The 20,042-nt window shown below is 32.1% G+C and overlaps 2 protein-coding genes and 1 pseudogene across 3 annotated transcripts in view; all 3 read right to left on the minus strand.

Moving 5' to 3' along the window:
- LOC139528489 (glycosyltransferase 25 family member-like) overlaps positions 1-5,365 on the minus strand; it is a 28,001-nt gene extending 22,636 nt beyond the window's left edge. The window contains exons 1-2 of the mRNA XM_071324494.1: positions 5,170-5,365; positions 530-585 (exon numbers count right to left, since the gene is read on the minus strand). Coding sequence (XP_071180595.1) covers positions 530-585; positions 5,170-5,239 — 126 coding nt within the window. The 5' untranslated portion in view covers positions 5,240-5,365. The remainder of the gene's footprint in view (positions 1-529; positions 586-5,169) is intronic.
- Positions 5,366-7,490: 2,125 nt separating this feature from the next.
- On the minus strand, positions 7,491-10,848 carry LOC139528492 (thyroxine 5-deiodinase-like; annotated as a pseudogene).
- Positions 10,849-13,266: 2,418 nt separating this feature from the next.
- LOC139528493 (thyroxine 5-deiodinase-like) lies at positions 13,267-20,042 on the minus strand. 2 transcript variants are annotated; one of them, XM_071324496.1, is made up of 2 exons: positions 19,922-20,042; positions 13,267-15,251 (listed from the first exon to the last, which is right to left on the minus strand). In XM_071324496.1, exon 2 carries the CDS (start codon positions 15,249-15,251, stop codon positions 14,520-14,522), a length of 732 nt encoding a protein of 243 aa, XP_071180597.1. In that variant the 5' UTR covers positions 19,922-20,042; the 3' UTR covers positions 13,267-14,519. The 2 variants fall into 2 exon arrangements, with proteins under 2 accessions (XP_071180597.1, XP_071180596.1); XM_071324495.1 differs by lacking the exon at positions 19,922-20,042 and adding an exon at positions 16,458-16,564.

The raw sequence follows: 20,042 nt of genomic DNA on the forward strand, positions 1-20,042 counted from the left end.
GTCGAATATGAATTAATAACATCAGAACATAAACAAAAGGGCAAAATGACCAACCACTCCACAAAAAATAACATAGAAAACTATAGTCTGATCAATACGAGTCCATGATTGATTATATTATGAAAATCTTTAAGAAATTGTTTTACTACAAGTATGGGAAAACCAAACATTTTCAATGGTCCATGACATATAAACCCCCTGTCAGACATACATGTCACCTCAAAATCATCCAAAACACCAACTGTAGTGAACTGACTACAAATGGTATAAGGAAATTTAAATTTTGCCAATATAACATGCCAATGAGGGCAATGCCAGTTGATACATGCCAAACAGAACAAAGAGTGACCAAAACACGACCCATAACATTCACCAAAGCATGAAGTCAAATGAAAACTACCGGACAGTCATGAACATCTTATAGTTTTCATTGATAAGACATTGTTTAATCTTTGAGGTCATATTTTAAAACGATGATGAACGTTCACGAAAATCTAAAAAAAACTTATTATTGTTGAACTAAACAAACCTTATCAAACATCATAGTATCTGGTTTGAAAGCATGTTTAGATATTGGCGGGAAATCTGAAAACAAACAAATTACAATTATTGTCAGTATACACACTTTGTTTATTTTTGGACTTAATTAAAAAAAAACCTCTTAAATGTATTGAAACAGCTGTTTGGTTTTAATATTTATTTTTTGTATACTCTTATGTTTGAACAGTACATTAAATGAGACTTTTGTCCAGACAAATACGAAGACAATGCTAGTAAGTGATATTTATATATTAAAATAAAACAAAGGCTTGTGAGTTGGATAATTGTATACTCCCTCCCGGGGTTTCATCAGCTCAGTAGTAATAACGTCTGTTCAAACAATAGTATGACTTATTTCTAAACCGATGCTTCAAGATTGCATTAAACTTAAATTTGGAAAGTTTGAGTATTACACCAAAGATGTATATTACGAAGATTGTTAATCCTAACCCATGTTATGTTGGATGGAGTGATATAAATCATCCTGCAGATACACAGCAGCTAATTTTAGTTAGCGACGGTTTCACAAAACATAAAATTGCAATTTTTCAACAGCAACATAGAGTGTTTATTATCAATTTTATTTTATGAAATATGCAAAATCATTGATTTTTTTTGGGGGTGTAAATATTTGATATATGATGTATACTCTAATATTCAATTCCCAATAGGCGTTGACACCCTGAATTTTAATTGATTATGTCATTAAAAAAAATCAAATATTTACCAAACTTTGAATGAATCGAAATACTAAGAATTCAACCCCTAGAATAGACTACCTTAGCTGTACCTTTGACAAAGCTTTTCGAAATGTTTGACCTCTATTTATCTTTAACTGCACTATTTCAAATTTGGCCTGTAAGCTTTGTCGATTCCAGCGTCAGTGATTATTTTTTTTAGACAAAACGCGGGTCTGACGTATAAATAATCAGCCCGGTATCTATAATATTGATTATATAGAAATATATGCTCTGTTAAAGTCCTTCAAATAATAGTAACAACTTTATTCGTTATCAATGCATTTCATAGAGTATATGCATCTAACAAACATGTTTACAGCACAATGTCATCAGTTACCAGTCAATAATCAACGCTAAAACAATATAAAAATCAAATCAACAGAGTATATACAATACAGCCATCAATTACAGATCTGTTTAATCAAAATTCCCCTATGTTACGGAAAGACATTAGTTATACAAGTTTGTTCTTCTCCAATAATGAGTTCAAATATACGTTTTTGTTACATCGGCTTCGATAAATGGTGCATACAGCTCATTATCACAGTTTTCGTTGGGTTATCATTTTCCAGTGGCTCTCTTTTTAAATTTTCAGTACAATCGTTTCGGATCGGTCCTTTTAAAACTAGATTTAATGTTTCTTTTTTTGTATGTTTAATTTCTTTTGAGCCTATTTTCTAGGTTCTTATACCTCTTTTTTGTTAGATTCAAGTTCGTTTGAACGAAATGTACTAGAATAATTCAAAATATCGGATAGTAGATTATTCTAGCTTTATACACTAACGTGAATGTCACTGTTTACATTATTTGTCCTTTGGTATCTTTTTTCTCTCTCTCCGCTCATTATTTTCCTAAATACATTTTAAATACAATATAAGACTGGTTATGAGGTCATCCATCGTCGATAACCTCATTCCGTGTAATCAAGCTACATTCATGTTTGAAACATGTACATTGATCTTTGATCACCTTACTTGTATTTTCAGGTAAAGATTAATATGAAGCGACAAGAGTAACCGTTGAACATGCATACAGTCTGATTGTTTTAGCAATGTTAAACATATAATTCTGATTAATTACGATGTAGTTTAGTACTACATTTTTATATTTGTCGTCCCTATGAAATGTATTCACAAAAAACAGACATAGTGATCCTACATTCTGTTTTTCAGAGACGTGGTCAGCGGTATCGGAGTCGGCGGCGTCAACAGTATGGTTCAGTCTGTGATATAGTTGTTAAAGTCATCAATAAATTTGTCAAAACTACATGTAATTTTATGAAATTTCGACAGCAGGATGTACGGGGCGCCGAATGGGACTCTTGTGGTTTTGTACAAAATTCAAATCTGTCATAATAAAATCATTTGTGTCTTACAAAACCATGTGATACAGACTTGTTTTTTTAAGAACTTGAATTTTTTTATGACAAAATTCATTTTTGTAGACAAAATTCATTTTTGTAGACAAAATTCATTTTTGTAGACAAAATTCATTTTTGTAGACAAAATTCATTTTTGTAGACAAAATTCATTTTTGTAGACAAAATTCATTTTTGTAGACAAAATTCATTTTTGTCATGACAAAATTCATTTTGTAGACAAATTCATTTATGTCATGACAAAAGTGAATTTTGTCAAAAAGGTATGCAAATATAAACTTATTTGCATACAAAATTGACTTTTGTTATCTGATATGAAAATTAAAACACAAAAGTCAATTGTGTGAGACAAAATTGACTTTTGTTAGACAAAATTGAATGTTGTCTACAAAAATGAATTTTGTCATAAAAAAATTCAAGTTTTCAAAAAAACAAGTCTGTATCACATGTTTTTGTAAGACAATTAAAAATTCAATTTTGTCAATTTTGTCTCACAAAAGTCAGTTTTGTCTCACAAAAGTCAATTTTGTCTCACAAAAGTCAATTTTGTCTCACAAAAGTCAATTTTGTCTCAAAAAAGTCAATTTTGTCTCACAAAAGTTGATTTTGTATGCAAATAATTAACAGAATCCAATCTAAACTAATTTGCATACAAAATTGACTTTTGTCGCCCAATTTTCAAATTTTAACAAAATTAAAGTCTGTGTCACAAAAATGAATTTTGTCATGAAAAAAGTAACTTTTGTCCACTGAAAGATAATTTTGTATGACAAAATTTTAAATTTGTAGTATGCTACAAATTTTGTTAAACTGGGCTCATTTTTGTTGAATAAAACTCACTTTTGTCCGTACAAAATTGAATTTTAAGTACAAAACCACAAGAGTCCCATTCGGCACCACGTAGGATGTTTGTGACTCAAATATGTATGAGAACATTTAATTTCATTTATCAGAATTTACTGAAAATGTATTGCGTTTTTTTGTCAGTCTACTTGAGGTTAATGTTTTGTTAGCGATCAACAACTTTTTCAAACCTAAATGGAATTTATGAAATTTGATCAAAAGCTTAAGTATGACAAGAATACAGAATCCAGAGCTAATTTTATAAAAAACATTAACTTTTATTTTTCAAGTTTTTGTTCATAATCAACACTCAGTCTGAGGTTCAAGTTTCTCAGTCATCACTTACTTTGTCCAACCTTCATGGAAATTTATAAAATTTAAACAGAAGCTTGTTTTTAACCAATATACAGTTCCCATTGCAAAATTTAGAGGATATTTTTTTTTTTCATTTTTCAATATTTTACTGAAAAACGGACCTTATTTCAGTAATCATGAAGATAAGTCGGGAATTTAGATTGAATTTTTTTGCACAACAGTTACATTGTCAAACCTTTGTTGAGAGTTATGAAAGCTATGGCAGAAGCTTCTAAATGATTCATAGAAAATGTCTGAAGCAAACATTTTAAAAATATATTTTCTTCATTATTAGTGATGTATTGTTAAAACGGTTCCGTTTGTTACAGATATTACTTACAGTCGGTCATGCGTTACATTGTTTTGACAACACAAACTGTTTAACCTTCATAAAATTTTATGAAACTTGGACAGAAGCTTATCTTCAAGACCAAGGAAGAGCATCCAAAGAAACTGTTTAATTATTTAAAAACTTCTGTATACAAGCCTTCTTTTAAAGTCAGGATTACACTTTAACATTGACAGCGGCAATTGCAGGCGATCCACATTGACCTGCTGAACCCCTTGTGAATCTTTTAATGTATTTCACCGGTGTCTGATCCGAATCTGCCGTTATATATACGTGACCCGTCGATCTACACAACTGTAAAATCGTATTGTAAATGCTGTTAATTGCAAAGTAAGACCTGCCAATAAATGGTTTTAAATTTGGTTATTTTGTTTCTGCAAACTTATTCATTTTTATATCTTCTACGGCTTTCCAGAGAAAATCCCAAGTATTTCGCATTATTCAAAGTTTTGAAATTTCTAAACGCACGTTTTTTTTTACAAAAGACTCATCATATTCAAGAGAAATTTAAGGAAAATAAATTAAAAAAAGTAAGGAGCCGAGAGGACTTGTTTTTGATACCTATTTACCAAAAAAAAAAAAAAACCAAGGCTATCTATTAGTAGTGTAGACATTTCTTTTGCAGACAGTGAGTTTATGAATATGATCGTATCAATTAATTCACGTTAACTGGTCTGGTGATACATTCGGTGAGGAACGTCCTCAAGCAGTGACATTGACCCTTTGGTTGTCAAAAACTCATTATTGATACCAGACTTATAATTATGATCGCCTGACTCGCGTATATAGAGAGTTCTCACCACAGTACCATTATTAACTGTAAGATTAGGACTCATCGCTTTTCCACTCATTACCCGAATGATTGGTTCCCACCGCTGTTCTACTCATTACCTGAACGAATGGTTATCATCTCTTTTCCACTCATTACCTAAACGATTAATGCTCACCACTGTTTGACCCATTACCTGTTAGATTAGTTCCAACTACTGTTCTAGTCAATACAAACACAACCAGGCTTGATAAATACAGTACCATATTTGTTTACAAAGACAAATTCCAGTTTACAACACTTTACTTGAACACTTAAGACGTTAACATGAATCTAAACAAAAAATATTGTCAATAGTGAAAAATGCAAACCGAATAAAGTTCAAGAGTATGGAAACACCTGTCACCGTGTCATTAGAATAAAACAAAACATGATGTAGCTAACATAAAACAACATTCAATTGATCGTAAAAGTTCAAAGGTGTATAAGTTTACAAGTTAACGATCCTTTTAAATTCAATTTAATACATGTTATATAAACCTATCTGTGAAATATGAATTTACATGTACAGTTCATAAACGTATTTGTTGAAATTTAATCTTAAACGTGAACAGTTTAAATGATGGAAAGAGTCATAATGTTTGCAAAAGGATCTTTCCAAATATTTCTGAAATATTACCAAAGTCGTAAGCAACATATGGAATGAATAAAAAAAAATCTAGAAGGCATACAGGCTGAAACAGCTGTTTATCATATTAATAAACATAACTTTGTTAGAAAAGGATATTTTGGGGTAGAAAAGGTTAGGCAACCTAAAATGAGCAATATGCATATGATATTGTATCGATCGGTTTTCTCATATGGTTGCATTTAGTAATTGAAATTATATGTGTTTAAGTATTTATTCATAGGTAGCTTTTAATATTTGGTGTTTAGGTGTCACACCACCAATTACTCCCTCCAATTTGGAAAGTAGGCCTACTCGGGCAAAAAATAGTGCATTTGATGTCATTGTTTACTTAAACTAACCAACAAATTGGCAGAAATGAAACTTTTGGTGAAAGAGAAATATATTAAGACCATTTTGAGCTAAAATTTACTTGTTTATGAGTTTGCATTCAAAATTGAGGATTAACGCACTCCATAGTATACTAATTTAAGATTTCCAGAAAACCAGGGGTTATTTTTATTGGTATCTCTATTCGGAAGACCTCTTCTTTCAAATATGATTTTAAACATCTGTTGAAAATTGGCATGTAGAAAGCTGATACATGTACGATTCAGGATATACCTGGTTTCTATGAAGTTAAACTTAAGGTGAAATATTTAGAAAGCTGTGAAAATTGCAAAATTTGGTTGAACAGATAGGGACGTAATTGGTGGTATGACACCTTTAAGCATTTGCCATGAATGAGAACGCTTTAAAATGTGAAAATAACACTTTATACATTTCATGCGTCCGAACCACTGTACTGGATTTACCATCATCAGAAACGCTCAAAGCCAAATAATTGAAGGCCAAGGATGTATATGGTCGGAAATTTTGAAGAGGTATAAACCAAAAAGGACCTACACAAATAGAAGTATCCATCTAAGGCCAAATTTGGATGATGGAGTTGAAACCTTATTTTCTGTATAATTAACAAAATATTAAATGTGTAGTTGCCATATTATAGACTGGTAGTTTGTTCAGACTGCAGTGAACGGAAGTTATCAGTACAAGAAACAAGTTTCTTATGTTTAACGATAACGACAGTTCACCCGTGATAAAGTCTTACATTGATTTTTGATATGGCTTATGCATATTCCCCTTTTTTAATTTACATTGGAGCTTATAAATTCTTTTTTTTATATTTGGAAATTGCAGGTAACTTAGTAATGAGAAAAACCGATACTAAAGTGGACAGTGCGGACGTCATCATCCAAACTTGGTCTCTATAATTAATACAATTAAAATCTATCTCAACTAAGAAAACGACATTCAACCAATGACATCAGTTACATTTTGTAGTGTTTTTAGAACATATCATCGCTATCATCTGTAAAATGGATATTCCTTAACAGTCAGCCAACCAAGGATCAGTATGTAATTACGCGTTTTAACTAATTACAAGTGTATTTATTGGCGAAAAAACGTTGGTTTATGATCATTCAGATGGTCACGCCTTGTTGTTCGATACGATCCAAAAAATGCATTGCTTGATCTTTTACGATCAATTTTTATTAAAAATATCTAAAATAATAATGATTTTTTTTTAAGGAATAACACATTGTTATTTTACTGGACTATCTGACAAACTAAAGATAAAGTTTCAAATACTTCGTTACATTCAAGATCCGACATACGTTATGCAAAAAATCATGCAATAATTGAAGAAGAAAGACGATTTCATCATATTTCTAACAATGCAGTTAGAATTATTTGTAAAAGTAGAAAAATAGAAGTTAACTCGGTCATGTCTTTACATTCAAATTAATAAAACCAATTAATTTATTATTCCAGCAGAATTGCTTCCAACAAATTTGACAACTATTTACAAATTTATCTTCATACGTTAGACTGGAAATGATCACTAAAATGATTTTGTATGTATTTTATATTTTACAGACTATAACGTTGCCAATTCTAATTCATAAGAGACAACTAAAATTACGAAGGAAATATTTGCGCGCAACTTTAATTAAGTGCATTACATGCTTAATATATCATTTTTACTGCTTGAAAAAATTCCAGTGTGATATACATTTTATAAAGAGTTAATAGTTTCATAGTAATTTTGGTCTACATGGTATATATTCATAATGATATTAGAGTTTCTTAATGGTTTCTTCTACCTAACAACGCTTTCAAATAAAATTTAAAGCTTGAACAGTTCGCTGCCAATGCAACACACGTTAGTAATCATGATAAAATACAATCGTCTTACACAAATTTGCACATACATTAGGCAGTTGTTCTTCTCGTTTAAATCTGTCCTTTGCGGGCCTAGCCCATACAGACTATGCAGTATGGGATTTACTCATTGTTGAAGGTCGTACAGTGGCCAAGATTGGTTAATTTCTGTGTCTTTTTTGTCTATTGTGGAGAATTGTCTTACTAGCATTCATACCACATCTTCTTTGTTATAGTTATTCGTTGCTTACTATCATAAGGAACTACTTCTATATTGTTTGACTGGTTATATCATACACAAATACTTGTCTAACTACAATAATGTTCTAACCATTGCTCTACTTCCTCAACACGATACCCTACTGGTCCTCGTTCACCTGCAAATGCAATGACGTCATTTAAAACAATGTATAAACGCTCATAAAGCCCTCCGTATTGCAAATTAGCCTCATCTCGCATGTTATCCACAATAATTGAACATTTCGGTCCGAAGGATTGTAACCGTTTAGCTGCTGTAATGCGTTCTTGTAAGTTTCTATGATAATTTATTTCTATATTATTTCCAAATTTCCAACCATCAGAAGGATGTGCCTCTTCAATGTAAAGGATTAGAAAATCAGCGATATCAGAAAAGCGAGCTATTACTTCATTGAAGTGCTCAAGCTTCACCATAAACGGTGGTCACGTACAACTGCCGAAATTTAATATTAGTGGTCTTCCCTTTCGTTGAAAGTCTGAAAGCCTCGTTTTGACCAAATCGTCTATCCTAATCACTTCGACGTTTGGAGTCTTGCCATGTAACTTTGCAGTTTTGAAAACGTCTAAATACATCGCCTTCCATTCTTGTTTGAAAAAGGCTAGTGTATAAATAGAGTTCATATAATCTTCGTCTGTTAGTATAGTTCCTTTGAGTGTTTTTCTAAATCTTGCTGCCTTTGATTCTTTGATAGAGGGAACAAAAATTGATAGCAGAACATTAATGGACAGAGCAACCATTTTTAGTATGCAACCAATTACCTTGAAGAAATGGAGGAGCATCATCTGTAATTCAAAAAATATAGTATGTGTATAAGATTAAAATGAAATGTAGGATTCACGTGATTCAGACTGCAACACAAGAACATAAATGACCAAAAGACAACTAGAATGCAAACATACAGACTTCAGCAAAAATAGATGTCAATGAAAGCTATCATTAGACACATTTCAAGTAGAATCATTCTAAATTTAAGTGAAGGGTTAATATTTCTAGAAAAAAATGTTTTAAACATATAAATATTACCTTAAGATACTAGGTTGACGTTTTTGTTTTAAGTGTTTCATCAACAAAAGATTCATCAGCGAAGATCGAGTCAAATGATAAATGCCAAATACAGTATAGAATTGAAGATTTCCAGTGGCAAGTATAACATGCAAATTTAAAATTGTACAAGGTTAAGGAAAACGAATTCGTACTGAACAATTGCTACGCTTTTCTTGTCTCTCTATTGTAATGAATATGCTAATCCCTACATTGAAGTATGGAGATTTAGAAGGATAATAATATGGTTTACACCTCACCACACATTTTATTGCTTTGTATTTACATTGTGTCATAGATTAAATGTATGCGTTCAGTTTATGTTCACTTGCTTTAATATTTATTTTGACTGTGTTAAGCCATTTCAATTGCTATTTTACAGAGTGTCCTTCTATGTTGTGATGTTAAACTATTGTTTTAGGTAAGGTTAAAAGTTGGTACCTATTCAAACATGAAACGTGCTGCATTTGTTTGCAACTGTCTTAAGTTGTCGTTTGTTAATGTGGTTCATAAGTGTACTTTCTAGTTTTGTATATAGATTAAACTGTTGGTTTTCCAGTTTGAATGGTTTTACACAAGTCAATTTTTGTCCCTTTATAGCTTGCTGTTGAGTATGAGCCAAGGCTCCGTGTTGAAGACCATTCTGGGATCTATAATAGTTTACTTCTACAAATCGTGACTCGGATGGAGAGTTGTCTTATTGGCACTCATACGACATATCCTTATATCCATTTAATAAACCTATTAACATGAAATTTGGGCTAAATGTATTAAAAAAAGAGTTCTTCTTTCGTTTCATATACTCATAACAAAGAACTCTTAGGTTAAATGAATTAATCAGAAAGTCCATTTGTTTTTAAATCATCATTTTTTAGAAAACATCTATAGGAAAATAAATACATTTAACCAGTCGATGATAAGAACTGGTCAAATTTCATGACTATTTTTTAGGTAAAATTGCGAAACATTCAAGATGACGTGCTTTTGTATGTGTTTGGATATAAGGTGTTTTGTTATTTCGATGTAACTTTGAATTCCTTGCTAGATCAGATTTATCTTCTCCAGGGTATAGGTTCTCACAACATGATATCTACTGTCAAATTATTTTGCTTATGCATATCCTTTTTTAATTAATAAAAGTAACAAAACAATCCTTCTTTGCCTCATGTTTGATGCTTGTGCGTTACTTTATAAAGATTTTTATTCAACCTTTAATACATTTTCTACTTCATTTCAGTCATTCAAAACTAACCACCCTCTGTCTTGGTCAAAATGTTTTCTGACCATATTTGTTGAATACCTAACCTGCAATGTTCGCGTAATGTATATGCATGAAATATTTGTCACACTTTGTCTTGATTTTCACACAACGTTTGTCAAACAATGATTCCAGCGTTACATTCACACCTTACTGTAGTACGATTACCTTTGGGTAAGGAATAAGTCCTTTTTATATGGTATTTACTTTCTTTTATCAAATAAATATTCTTTTATTTCAACCAGATGGACCTTAGTCTGCCAAAAACGTGTCAATTCAATGAAGCTTTTATCAATATAATTTGTTTAAAAACTTACCGTGTGTGAATGTCCTACTAGTATTTACTAATTTGGTTACTTTAAGTCAATATGAACATCTTGCTCGATCGTAAAGTTTGATAACATGACATGAATATCTATTTAAAGTTTTAATCTCATTTGAACTCAGTTATTTCAATTTGGCATAGGTAATGTATATGTATGTTAGTTATAACCCCCTCATTTATGATTATGTATTTAATATTGTAAACGTAAATTCCTCAAGTCTAAAAGGTTCTCTAGAGTGACTGTTATCAGATATTAATTTTGACTAATGACGTTTGGTCTTCGACAAAACAAAAACACCGAGTTTTACAGTCAATTCCAAAAAGTCCAAAATCAATGTAAAAGAAATACATTGGCATCCGGCCATTTGAAGTTTTTGATTTAAACATTGTTCAAAGAAAATGATTTGAAGTTTTACAACTTTAAATGGAAATAAGTTAACAGTTTACAGAATAACAAGTCAACAGATTTTAAGGTATCATATTCAGCGCCACAAAACATATTTTAATGTTGTATCAATTGTTTGTTTTGTCGCAAATAGTGGTCGATGTGGTGGAATTTGTGCGACTGTCATACGAGTGAGAGGTTTAGCGCGCTATGCAACAGGGTTTAATATACCGTTAACCATAAGGGAGTGGGGTGGCTGTGTGGAGTTAGGAATATGACATTTGTTGTCTATTTTTTCATACCTGTATGCTGTCCATTGACCTAAAAAGTTATTTGTTGCTACTGCCTCTCAATTTGCTAAAACTTCGACTTCCTTGTCATCGTTGGGAGCAGGTAGCAGACACTTCTTGACACTTAAACAAGAGGGTTACATAAACGTTATAATGCTATAAATAGAAAGGGTAAAACCTTTAAAAGAAGATAAAGAACAGAAGAAGAAGAAGAAGAAGAAGAAGAAGAAGAAGAAGAAGAAGAAGAAGCCATAATATAAATAGAAATAGATAGATGTGGTATGAGTGCCAATGAGACAACTCTCCATCCAAGCAACAATTTATAAAAGTAAACCATTATACGTCACGATACGGCCTTCAACACGGAGACTTCTCTAACACCGAACAGCAAGCTATAAAGGGCCCCAACAATTACTAGTGTAAAACCATTCAAACGAGAAACCAATGGTCTTATCTATATAAAAACGAGAAACGAGAAACACATATGAACTACATAAACAGACGACAACTTCTGTACACCAGATTGCTGACTTAGGACGGGTGCAAACATTTGCAGCGGGATTAAACGTTTTAATCATACCAAACCTCCTCCCTTTTCTTAAACTATAGTATAACACCACAACATAGAAAGGCACACTATAAAATATCAATTTGAAGGCTTAACTCAATCAAAAACGCAGATTAATACACAATGAACGAATAATTTAATTTGCGATACCTGAATGCAAATACGTAGTTGATAAAAATTATAAGGGATAAATAATTTGAGGTCAAAAATAAATAAAAAGGTTTAAACATAGAACGATTTAGGTTTCACACTTTCTATTTATTGCATTTTCAAGTTCATGGATGAACTGATATCATTGACATTAAAATACTGTATAGACTGAAGACTGAAGGGTGTTCACGGCCATGTGTCTATGTGTCTATTAAACGAATAAATCGGGATCCATGGCAAGCCATTTTTTTTATTACTTTTGCTTGTTTTACGTATTATTTTTCAGTTTATTCATATTCGCTTGTAGAGGATCAGCGTCTGTGTTTGGTGTTTTATTCTGGTAAACTATTGTATTGGGCATTATTGTCAAGAGAAACCCCAAATGTCACACAATTAAGCAATTATAGATCACCGGACGACCTTCAACAATGAACCAAATAAAAGTGAAAGGTACGACGGCCAGATTTTAATACAACAAGATAAACGATATATCAATATAAATAAAACAACAACGATAACCACGTGCACTGAATTGAAACAGAAGAACGAACGATACCAGAGGGACAGTCAAACTTATAGAGCGAAATTAATCTGACAACGCCAAGGCTAAAAAAAAAGAGTGAGAGAAACAGACAAGCAATAGTACACAGGACACAATATAGAAAACTAAAGACTAAGTAACACGAACCCCACCCAAAAGTGGGGATGATTTAATGTGCCCCGGATGGCTCCTGTCATGGCACATACATAATATGGCGATGTTGAATATGTTTACTGGCGCAAAACCCTCTCTCTAGCGTTGGACAGTGATGTTATAGTACACAGTTAAAACTGATTTTGTAACACAATGCAATCTTTAAGCTACATTCAAGATCAGATATACAGTCTTTCATGATCCTATTGCATTGCTTGGCCACCGTTATTCTTTTACGATTATTTGTCTCGATATACAGAATGACACTCGTGTAATTAAAGCAATAACTCGTACAATAATTGAAGAAGAAATGCAATTTCATTACATTTCTACTAATTTAGTTAGACACACTAAAAGCCTTCAAAAGTATACAAAATATTAGTAAAATCAGTATTTTCTTAACATTAGAATTCATAAAACGAAGACTGTATTGCATATCAATTTTATTATACCATATCCAGTAGAATGGCATCCAACAAATCTGACAACTCTTTACAAATTTGATTTCATACGTTCGACTAGAAATGGTCACTAAAATGTGTTTTTTTTTATACATATTTAATACTTTACAGACTATTGCATTGCTACATTTTATATTATTCATAGGAGTAAACTACAATTACATAGAAGATAGGTGTACGCTACTGCCACCAAGGGCATTAAAAACGCTCATTTCACCTTTTGTCAAGCCAGAATAAACACTAGCTTCTTAAACTTTTTATAAGGATTTTTTTATAGTAACCTCAGAACAATTACAAATACAATTGAAAGCTTGAACAGTTTGCAATCGATGCGACAAACGTTAGTTTAAAAGGTAAAACACAATAGTCTTACATAATTTTTTACATGAATTGGGCCGTTGGTTTTCTAGTTGTTTTAAAGTTAGTCATCTCTTCGCCTTTTATAGCTGACTATGTGGTATTGGTTTTGCTTATTTTTGAACGCCGTACGGTTGTCACGATCCAGATGAATTTTGTAGAGTAATTCACATATTTATTCAGTCAAACTTGTATATAGATAATGATTTCGAAATTGTCGTAATGATCAGAGAATTGCACTTGCAGTCTTTGCGCAGGACGCCTTTTCACAGTTTATTTTATACATAGTTTTAACATACGCTTTTATGTATATATGTACGTTTGGCCTAAGTTTGGTTCACCTGTGTTTAAACGCACACTGATTAGGCTTAGCCTATTTACACACCTGTTGACTATTTTTAAATAGTGGTCAATCGAGTTCTTCGGACAGGTTTGGCTATTTTTAAACAGTGGTCAAGATGAGTTCTTTGGACACGTTGTCATTTTATTTCTGCTTGGGATTTTCGTGTGGAAGGATGCCACACTCGTTAGAGCATTTTCATTTTGATAGCTAAATTTAACCTACAATGGTTCTACTGTCTATCAATTCCGAGGTTCCAGCCTGCACCAGAGTAATAAATAAATAATTTATTTATTCTAATCGTTGATTCTTTAGTCAATATTGTAAAATAGCACTGAAAGACTTATCCATCCGTCCGTCCGTGACAACGGTGACCCATAGTTTCTGTGTCATTTTGGTCTCCTGAAGAGAGGTGTCTCATTAGAAATCATACTACATCTTCTTTTTTATATTAACTCTCTTCCTACAATCATAAGGAACTCCTTTAATATTGTTTGACAACTTATTTCATACACAAATACATGTCTAACTACGATAACTTTCTAACCACTGCTCTACTTCCTCAACACGATACCCTACTGGTCCTCTTTCACCTGCAAATGCAATGACGTCATTTAAAACAATATATAACCGCTCATACAGTCCTCCGTACTGCAAATTAGCTTCGTCGTGCATGTTATCCACAACAATTGAACATTTTGCTCCTAGAGATTGTAGTCGTTTGGCTGCTGTAATGCGTTCTTGTAAGTTTCTATGATAATTTATTTCTATATTATTTCCAAATTTCCAACCATCAGAAGGATGTGCCTCTTCAATGTAAATGATTAGAAAATCAGCGATATCAGAAAAGCGAGCTATTACTTCATTGAAGTGCTCAAGCTTCACCATAAACGGTGGTCACGTACAACTTCCGAAATTTAGTATCAGTGGTCTTCCTTTCCGTTGAAAGTCTGACAGCCTCGTTTTGACCAAATCGTCTATCCTAATCACTTCGACGTTTGGTGGTTTGCCATGCATTTTAGCAGTTTTGAAAACATCTAAATACATCGCCTTCCATACTTGTTTGAAAAAGGCTAGTGTATAAATAGAGTTGATACAATCTTCGTCAGTCAGTGTAGTTCCCTCGTGTATTTTTCTAAATCTTGCTGCAATTGATTCTTTAATAGAAGGAACAAACATTGATAGGAGAACATTAATCGAAAGCGCAACCATTTGTAGGATGCAACCAATTACCTTGAAGATATGAAGGAGCATCATCTGTAATTGAAATAGAAAATAGTATGTGAATAAACATAAATGGAAATGTATGATTCACGTTATGCCGACTACGACACAGCGACATAAATGACAACACAGACATCTAGAATGCTACATACAGACTTGAAGGCCGTACGGTGACCTTTAGATGTTAATTTTTGTGTAAGTGTGGTCTCTTATGGAGAGTTGTCTCGTTGGCAATCATACCACATCTTCTTTTTGTATATTCAGCAATATATAGATGCCAATGAAAGATATCAATTGACACATTTAGAGTAGTATCATTCTAAATCAAGTGATGAGTTTTTTTTCTAAAGAAATTTGCTTCAAAAAGGTAAATATAACCTTTAAGATACTTGACTGACAGTTGCTTAGCATCAAACGTGTAATTCGTCTATAAAAGACTCATCCATGACGATCGAGTTCAAGAATAAAGCCAAAAAAGTACGAAATTAAAGAGCATTGAGAACCCAAATTCAATAATTGAAACCACATGTACACTGATATACAAACTCGATAAGAGGTATTAAAATGTATAAAACGTGTGATTAGAATTTTTTAGTGTATAATAGTCAATTGCAAATAAAGGCAACAGTAGTATACCGCTGTTCGAAATTCATAAATCGATTTAGAAAAAAACAAATCCGGGTTACAAAATAAAACTGAGGAAAACGCATCAAATACAAGATGAGAACTACGACACACCAGAAACATAACACTAAACTGCAACACACACAGAAACGAACTATAATATAACAATGACCATTTTCCTGACTTGGTACAGGACATTTTAAGAAAATAAGAAAAAAATGGTGGGTTGAACCTGATTTTAACTAGCCAAACCTCTCGCTTTAATGGCAATGTTAAATATATAACATTAAAATGACAACATTATCAAGTAAGTATTAACTACCAATTTTTATTTGTACAAAGTTAAAGAACAACGAATTTATCACTGTCTGTTTATTGTTACAAATATGTTACACAACATTTAGTAAACAATTATTCCAGTGATACATTCACACTTAACCGTAGTACGATTACCTTTGGGTTGGGAATAAGTGAACCGTTTTATATGTTATTTCATATCTTTATCAGATAAATAAGTCTTTTTATTTTTACCAGCATGCAGATGGACTTATTTCTGCCAAAAAAACGTGTCAATGAAAAGCAGCTTTGATCGATATAATTTATTCAAAGACTTACCGTGCCTAAATTTCTTATTTCCTAAATTGGCTACTTTAAGTCAATATGCACATCTTGTTAGAACGTACACGTTGAATGACATGACATGAATATCTATTTAAAGTTTTAATGTTATTTGAACTCGGTAAGATTTGATTCGATAAAGGTAAAGTATATGTATGTCATTGATAATCCCTTCATTCATGATTATATATAGCGTAAAACGCCGATAGAAAATTGTACACGTAACTTGCTCAAGTGTAGAATTTCTCTAGATTGACTGTATTCAGAGATTGATTTCGTCGGAAGACGTTTGGTTTTTGAAAAACTATAACAAAATCACCGAGCTTCAATGTCAAATCCAGAATTACAAAAAAGCTGGAAACAAATCAAATATTTTCAACAAATGAAATGATTCAAAAACAAATGTATTTATTCTGTTTTTAAACAGGTATTTCCGAGGAAAATTAAGACGAAACCTTGTTTCAAAGCAAGCTTAACACTTCACTTGTATAAAAGTCTGGTTGATAAAGTCAACACAGTAGACAAGGAAAAAACGTAAATATGCTGTAAGAACACTTGTCTAGTAATTCAGACGGTATGTTAATCACTAAATGTCTTGTGGTGTATTGTTTTGGAGTAGCTTTTCCATTGACGTACTCAAATTAAAATTGAGAAAGGAAATGGGGAATGTGTCAAAACGACAATAACCCGACCATAGAGCAGACAACAGCCGAAGACCACCAATGGGTTTTCAATGTAGCGAGAATTCCCGCACCCTTTGGTGTCCTCAACTGGCCCCTAAAAAATATGTATACTAGTACAGTGATAATGGACGTCATACTAAACTTCGAATTATACACAAGAAAGTAAAATTAAAAATCATACAAGACTAACAAAGGCCAGAGGCTCCTGGCTTGGGACAGGAGCAAAATTGCGGCGGGGTTACACATGTTTATGAGATCTCAACCCTCCCCCTATACCTCTAGCCAATGTAGAAAAGTAAACTTATAACAATACGCACATTAAAATTCAGTTCAAGAGAAGTCGAGTCTGATGTAAAAAGATGTAACAAAAGAAAATAAATAAAATGACAATAATACATAAATAACAACAGACTACTAACAGTTAACTGACATGCCAGCTCCAGACCTCAATTAAACTGATTGAAAGATTATGTCTTCGTCATATGAATATCAGGCACAATCCCTCCCATTAGGGGTTTAGTATCATACTATCATAAAATAAATGAGAAGAACATAACCCGTAGCATGTCAACAACTGTTTTTTTAAAGAAATGTGTTTAGTTGTACCAAGTCAGGAATATGGTCATTGTTATATTATAGTTCGTTTCTGTGTGTATTACATTATAACGTTGTGTCGTTTGTTTTCTCTTATTTTTGAGTGTAAATTCACATTGCGATAAGACGTGTCACGGTACTTGTCTATCCCAAATTCATGTATTTGGTTTTGATGTTATATATATTATTCTCGTGGGATTTTGTCTATGTGTGTTACATTTTAGTGTTATGTCGTTGTTCTCCTCTTATATTTAATGCGTTTCCCTCGGTTTTAGTTTGTTATCCCGATTTTGTTTTTTGTCCATGGATTTATGAGTTTTGAACAGCGGTATACTACTGTTGCCTTATTTAGTTCCGATGCAAAGACCCTATAAGTAAATCAATATTAAAGCCAAAATATGCAATCTTAAATGACCTGACAACAGTATTGTAACTATATCCCTTCTTAATAAGACTGTTTCAAGCTTTTGTAAGCTTTTGAGGCGAATACTGACATTTTTGTCCTATATAAAGAATATCACCATAAAAAAATAGATGTGAAATACCTGAACGTATAAGATGTCTGCATGTTGAGTTATATTTACGAATTATTTCCTTATACCGGTGATAAAATTTAGTAAATGTTTTGACCAGTTTGTGATATCGAAAACCCTGGTTTAACAATTTTTCAGTAATATATAAATTTCTCTCGCTAAAATATAATACGTTGTTACATACACGAGCGAATCGTACAAGTTGAGATATATAAACACCATAATATGTCAAAACATGTTTTATGAATGACAAATAAGTACTCAATGACGTAAATTACAATAATCAATTGATAGCCTTTCTTTTATTTTATGTTAAAACAACTGTTACATTTTTGTCCTTATAAATAAAAAAAAATACATTATATATGTACAACAATAAAACCGATAAAATATAAGAGTGCAAAATTCGGGTAACAAACATATATAATAGAACTTTATAAAATACAAGATCCAAGTATAAGGTAAATATAGATTCTTACACTGATACGAGTGGATTATCGGATATATCCAATCGAGATAGTTAAATTATCAATTTTTAAGTCCGAGCCTAGGCGAGGACTTTAAAATTAATAATATAACTATCAAGATTGGATAAATCCGATAATCCACGAGTAACTATGTAACAATCTGTTTCTCTAATGATTAAAAAATACATTTTCTTTTTTTGTTAACCGAAAATCCCCTTCGAGTGCCTTTCACATTGCACGAAGTTGTCAATTTCATTAACACCAGGGTTGAGATCAATATCGTTGCAGCTACGTATCAATATATATGCAGCAGCAAGTCTATAGATACACGTTCAATAGTCAGAATCTACGTAGCACTACGTAGCAGCTGCGACATTGAACGCGGCCCTGTTGTAGCATATTTTGATACATCCAGTTAGCTAAAAAGGTCATGACCCTTAAAATCATCCAATGATCTTCTGAGATCACCGGCAACCACACGTTGATTAAATTTTTTTATACAATGGGTTCCGAAAGGGATAAATTTCCATAGAATTAGAGAAATATAAATAACTTGTACATGTACACTGATACATATAATGCATGATATACATTTCGGTGAAAAGCTCAGTAGAGCTTATCTTATGTCCTTATTTTTGCAAACCTATAAATACCTATATTTTGTTCACTCTTTATCAAGGTTATCTATTTATTGTTTTATTTACATCAATGTTAGCAGATGCGCCTAAATGCCTTTAAAGATTGTATGAAGAAGGCATATGCGATACATTTAAAATAATGCAGAAAACTAAATCCTTTTTTATAACCGTCTCCATATTAGTTCGAGACCTAAGTTCCGAAGGCCATTAAGATGAAATGTCTCGAAGCAATTAAAAAAAGGAACGAAGATACCTGACTACCTTCATTCGTTCAGCAGTGATTAACATTATACTTCTGTTTCCTATTCATAGCATATATCAAACGTATACAATATTAAACAATAGATTATGGTACTTATACATCCTTGGCTTTCGAATATTCGAGTGTTTCCGATGATATTTAATCAAGAAAAGTACTTCGGAGACACCAACTTTATAATGGCTGTTTTTATATTTGTCTTTTTAACTAAATTTAGCACGTAAGACAAACTATCATCGTAATGTATCAATTTATAGTTTTATAAAATTTTGATCTAACAAACTTACCTTGAACAAATAAATGTACTCTCAACATAAAATATATTTATAATTTAAACATGTAGATGAATTCGTTACATCACGTTTGTACAATTTATAATAGCTATTTACAAATTGTACAACATGTCAA

This window comes from Mytilus edulis, chromosome 6 (assembly GCF_963676685.1).
Source record: "Mytilus edulis chromosome 6, xbMytEdul2.2, whole genome shotgun sequence".
Taxonomy (NCBI): domain Eukaryota; kingdom Metazoa; phylum Mollusca; class Bivalvia; order Mytilida; family Mytilidae; genus Mytilus; species Mytilus edulis.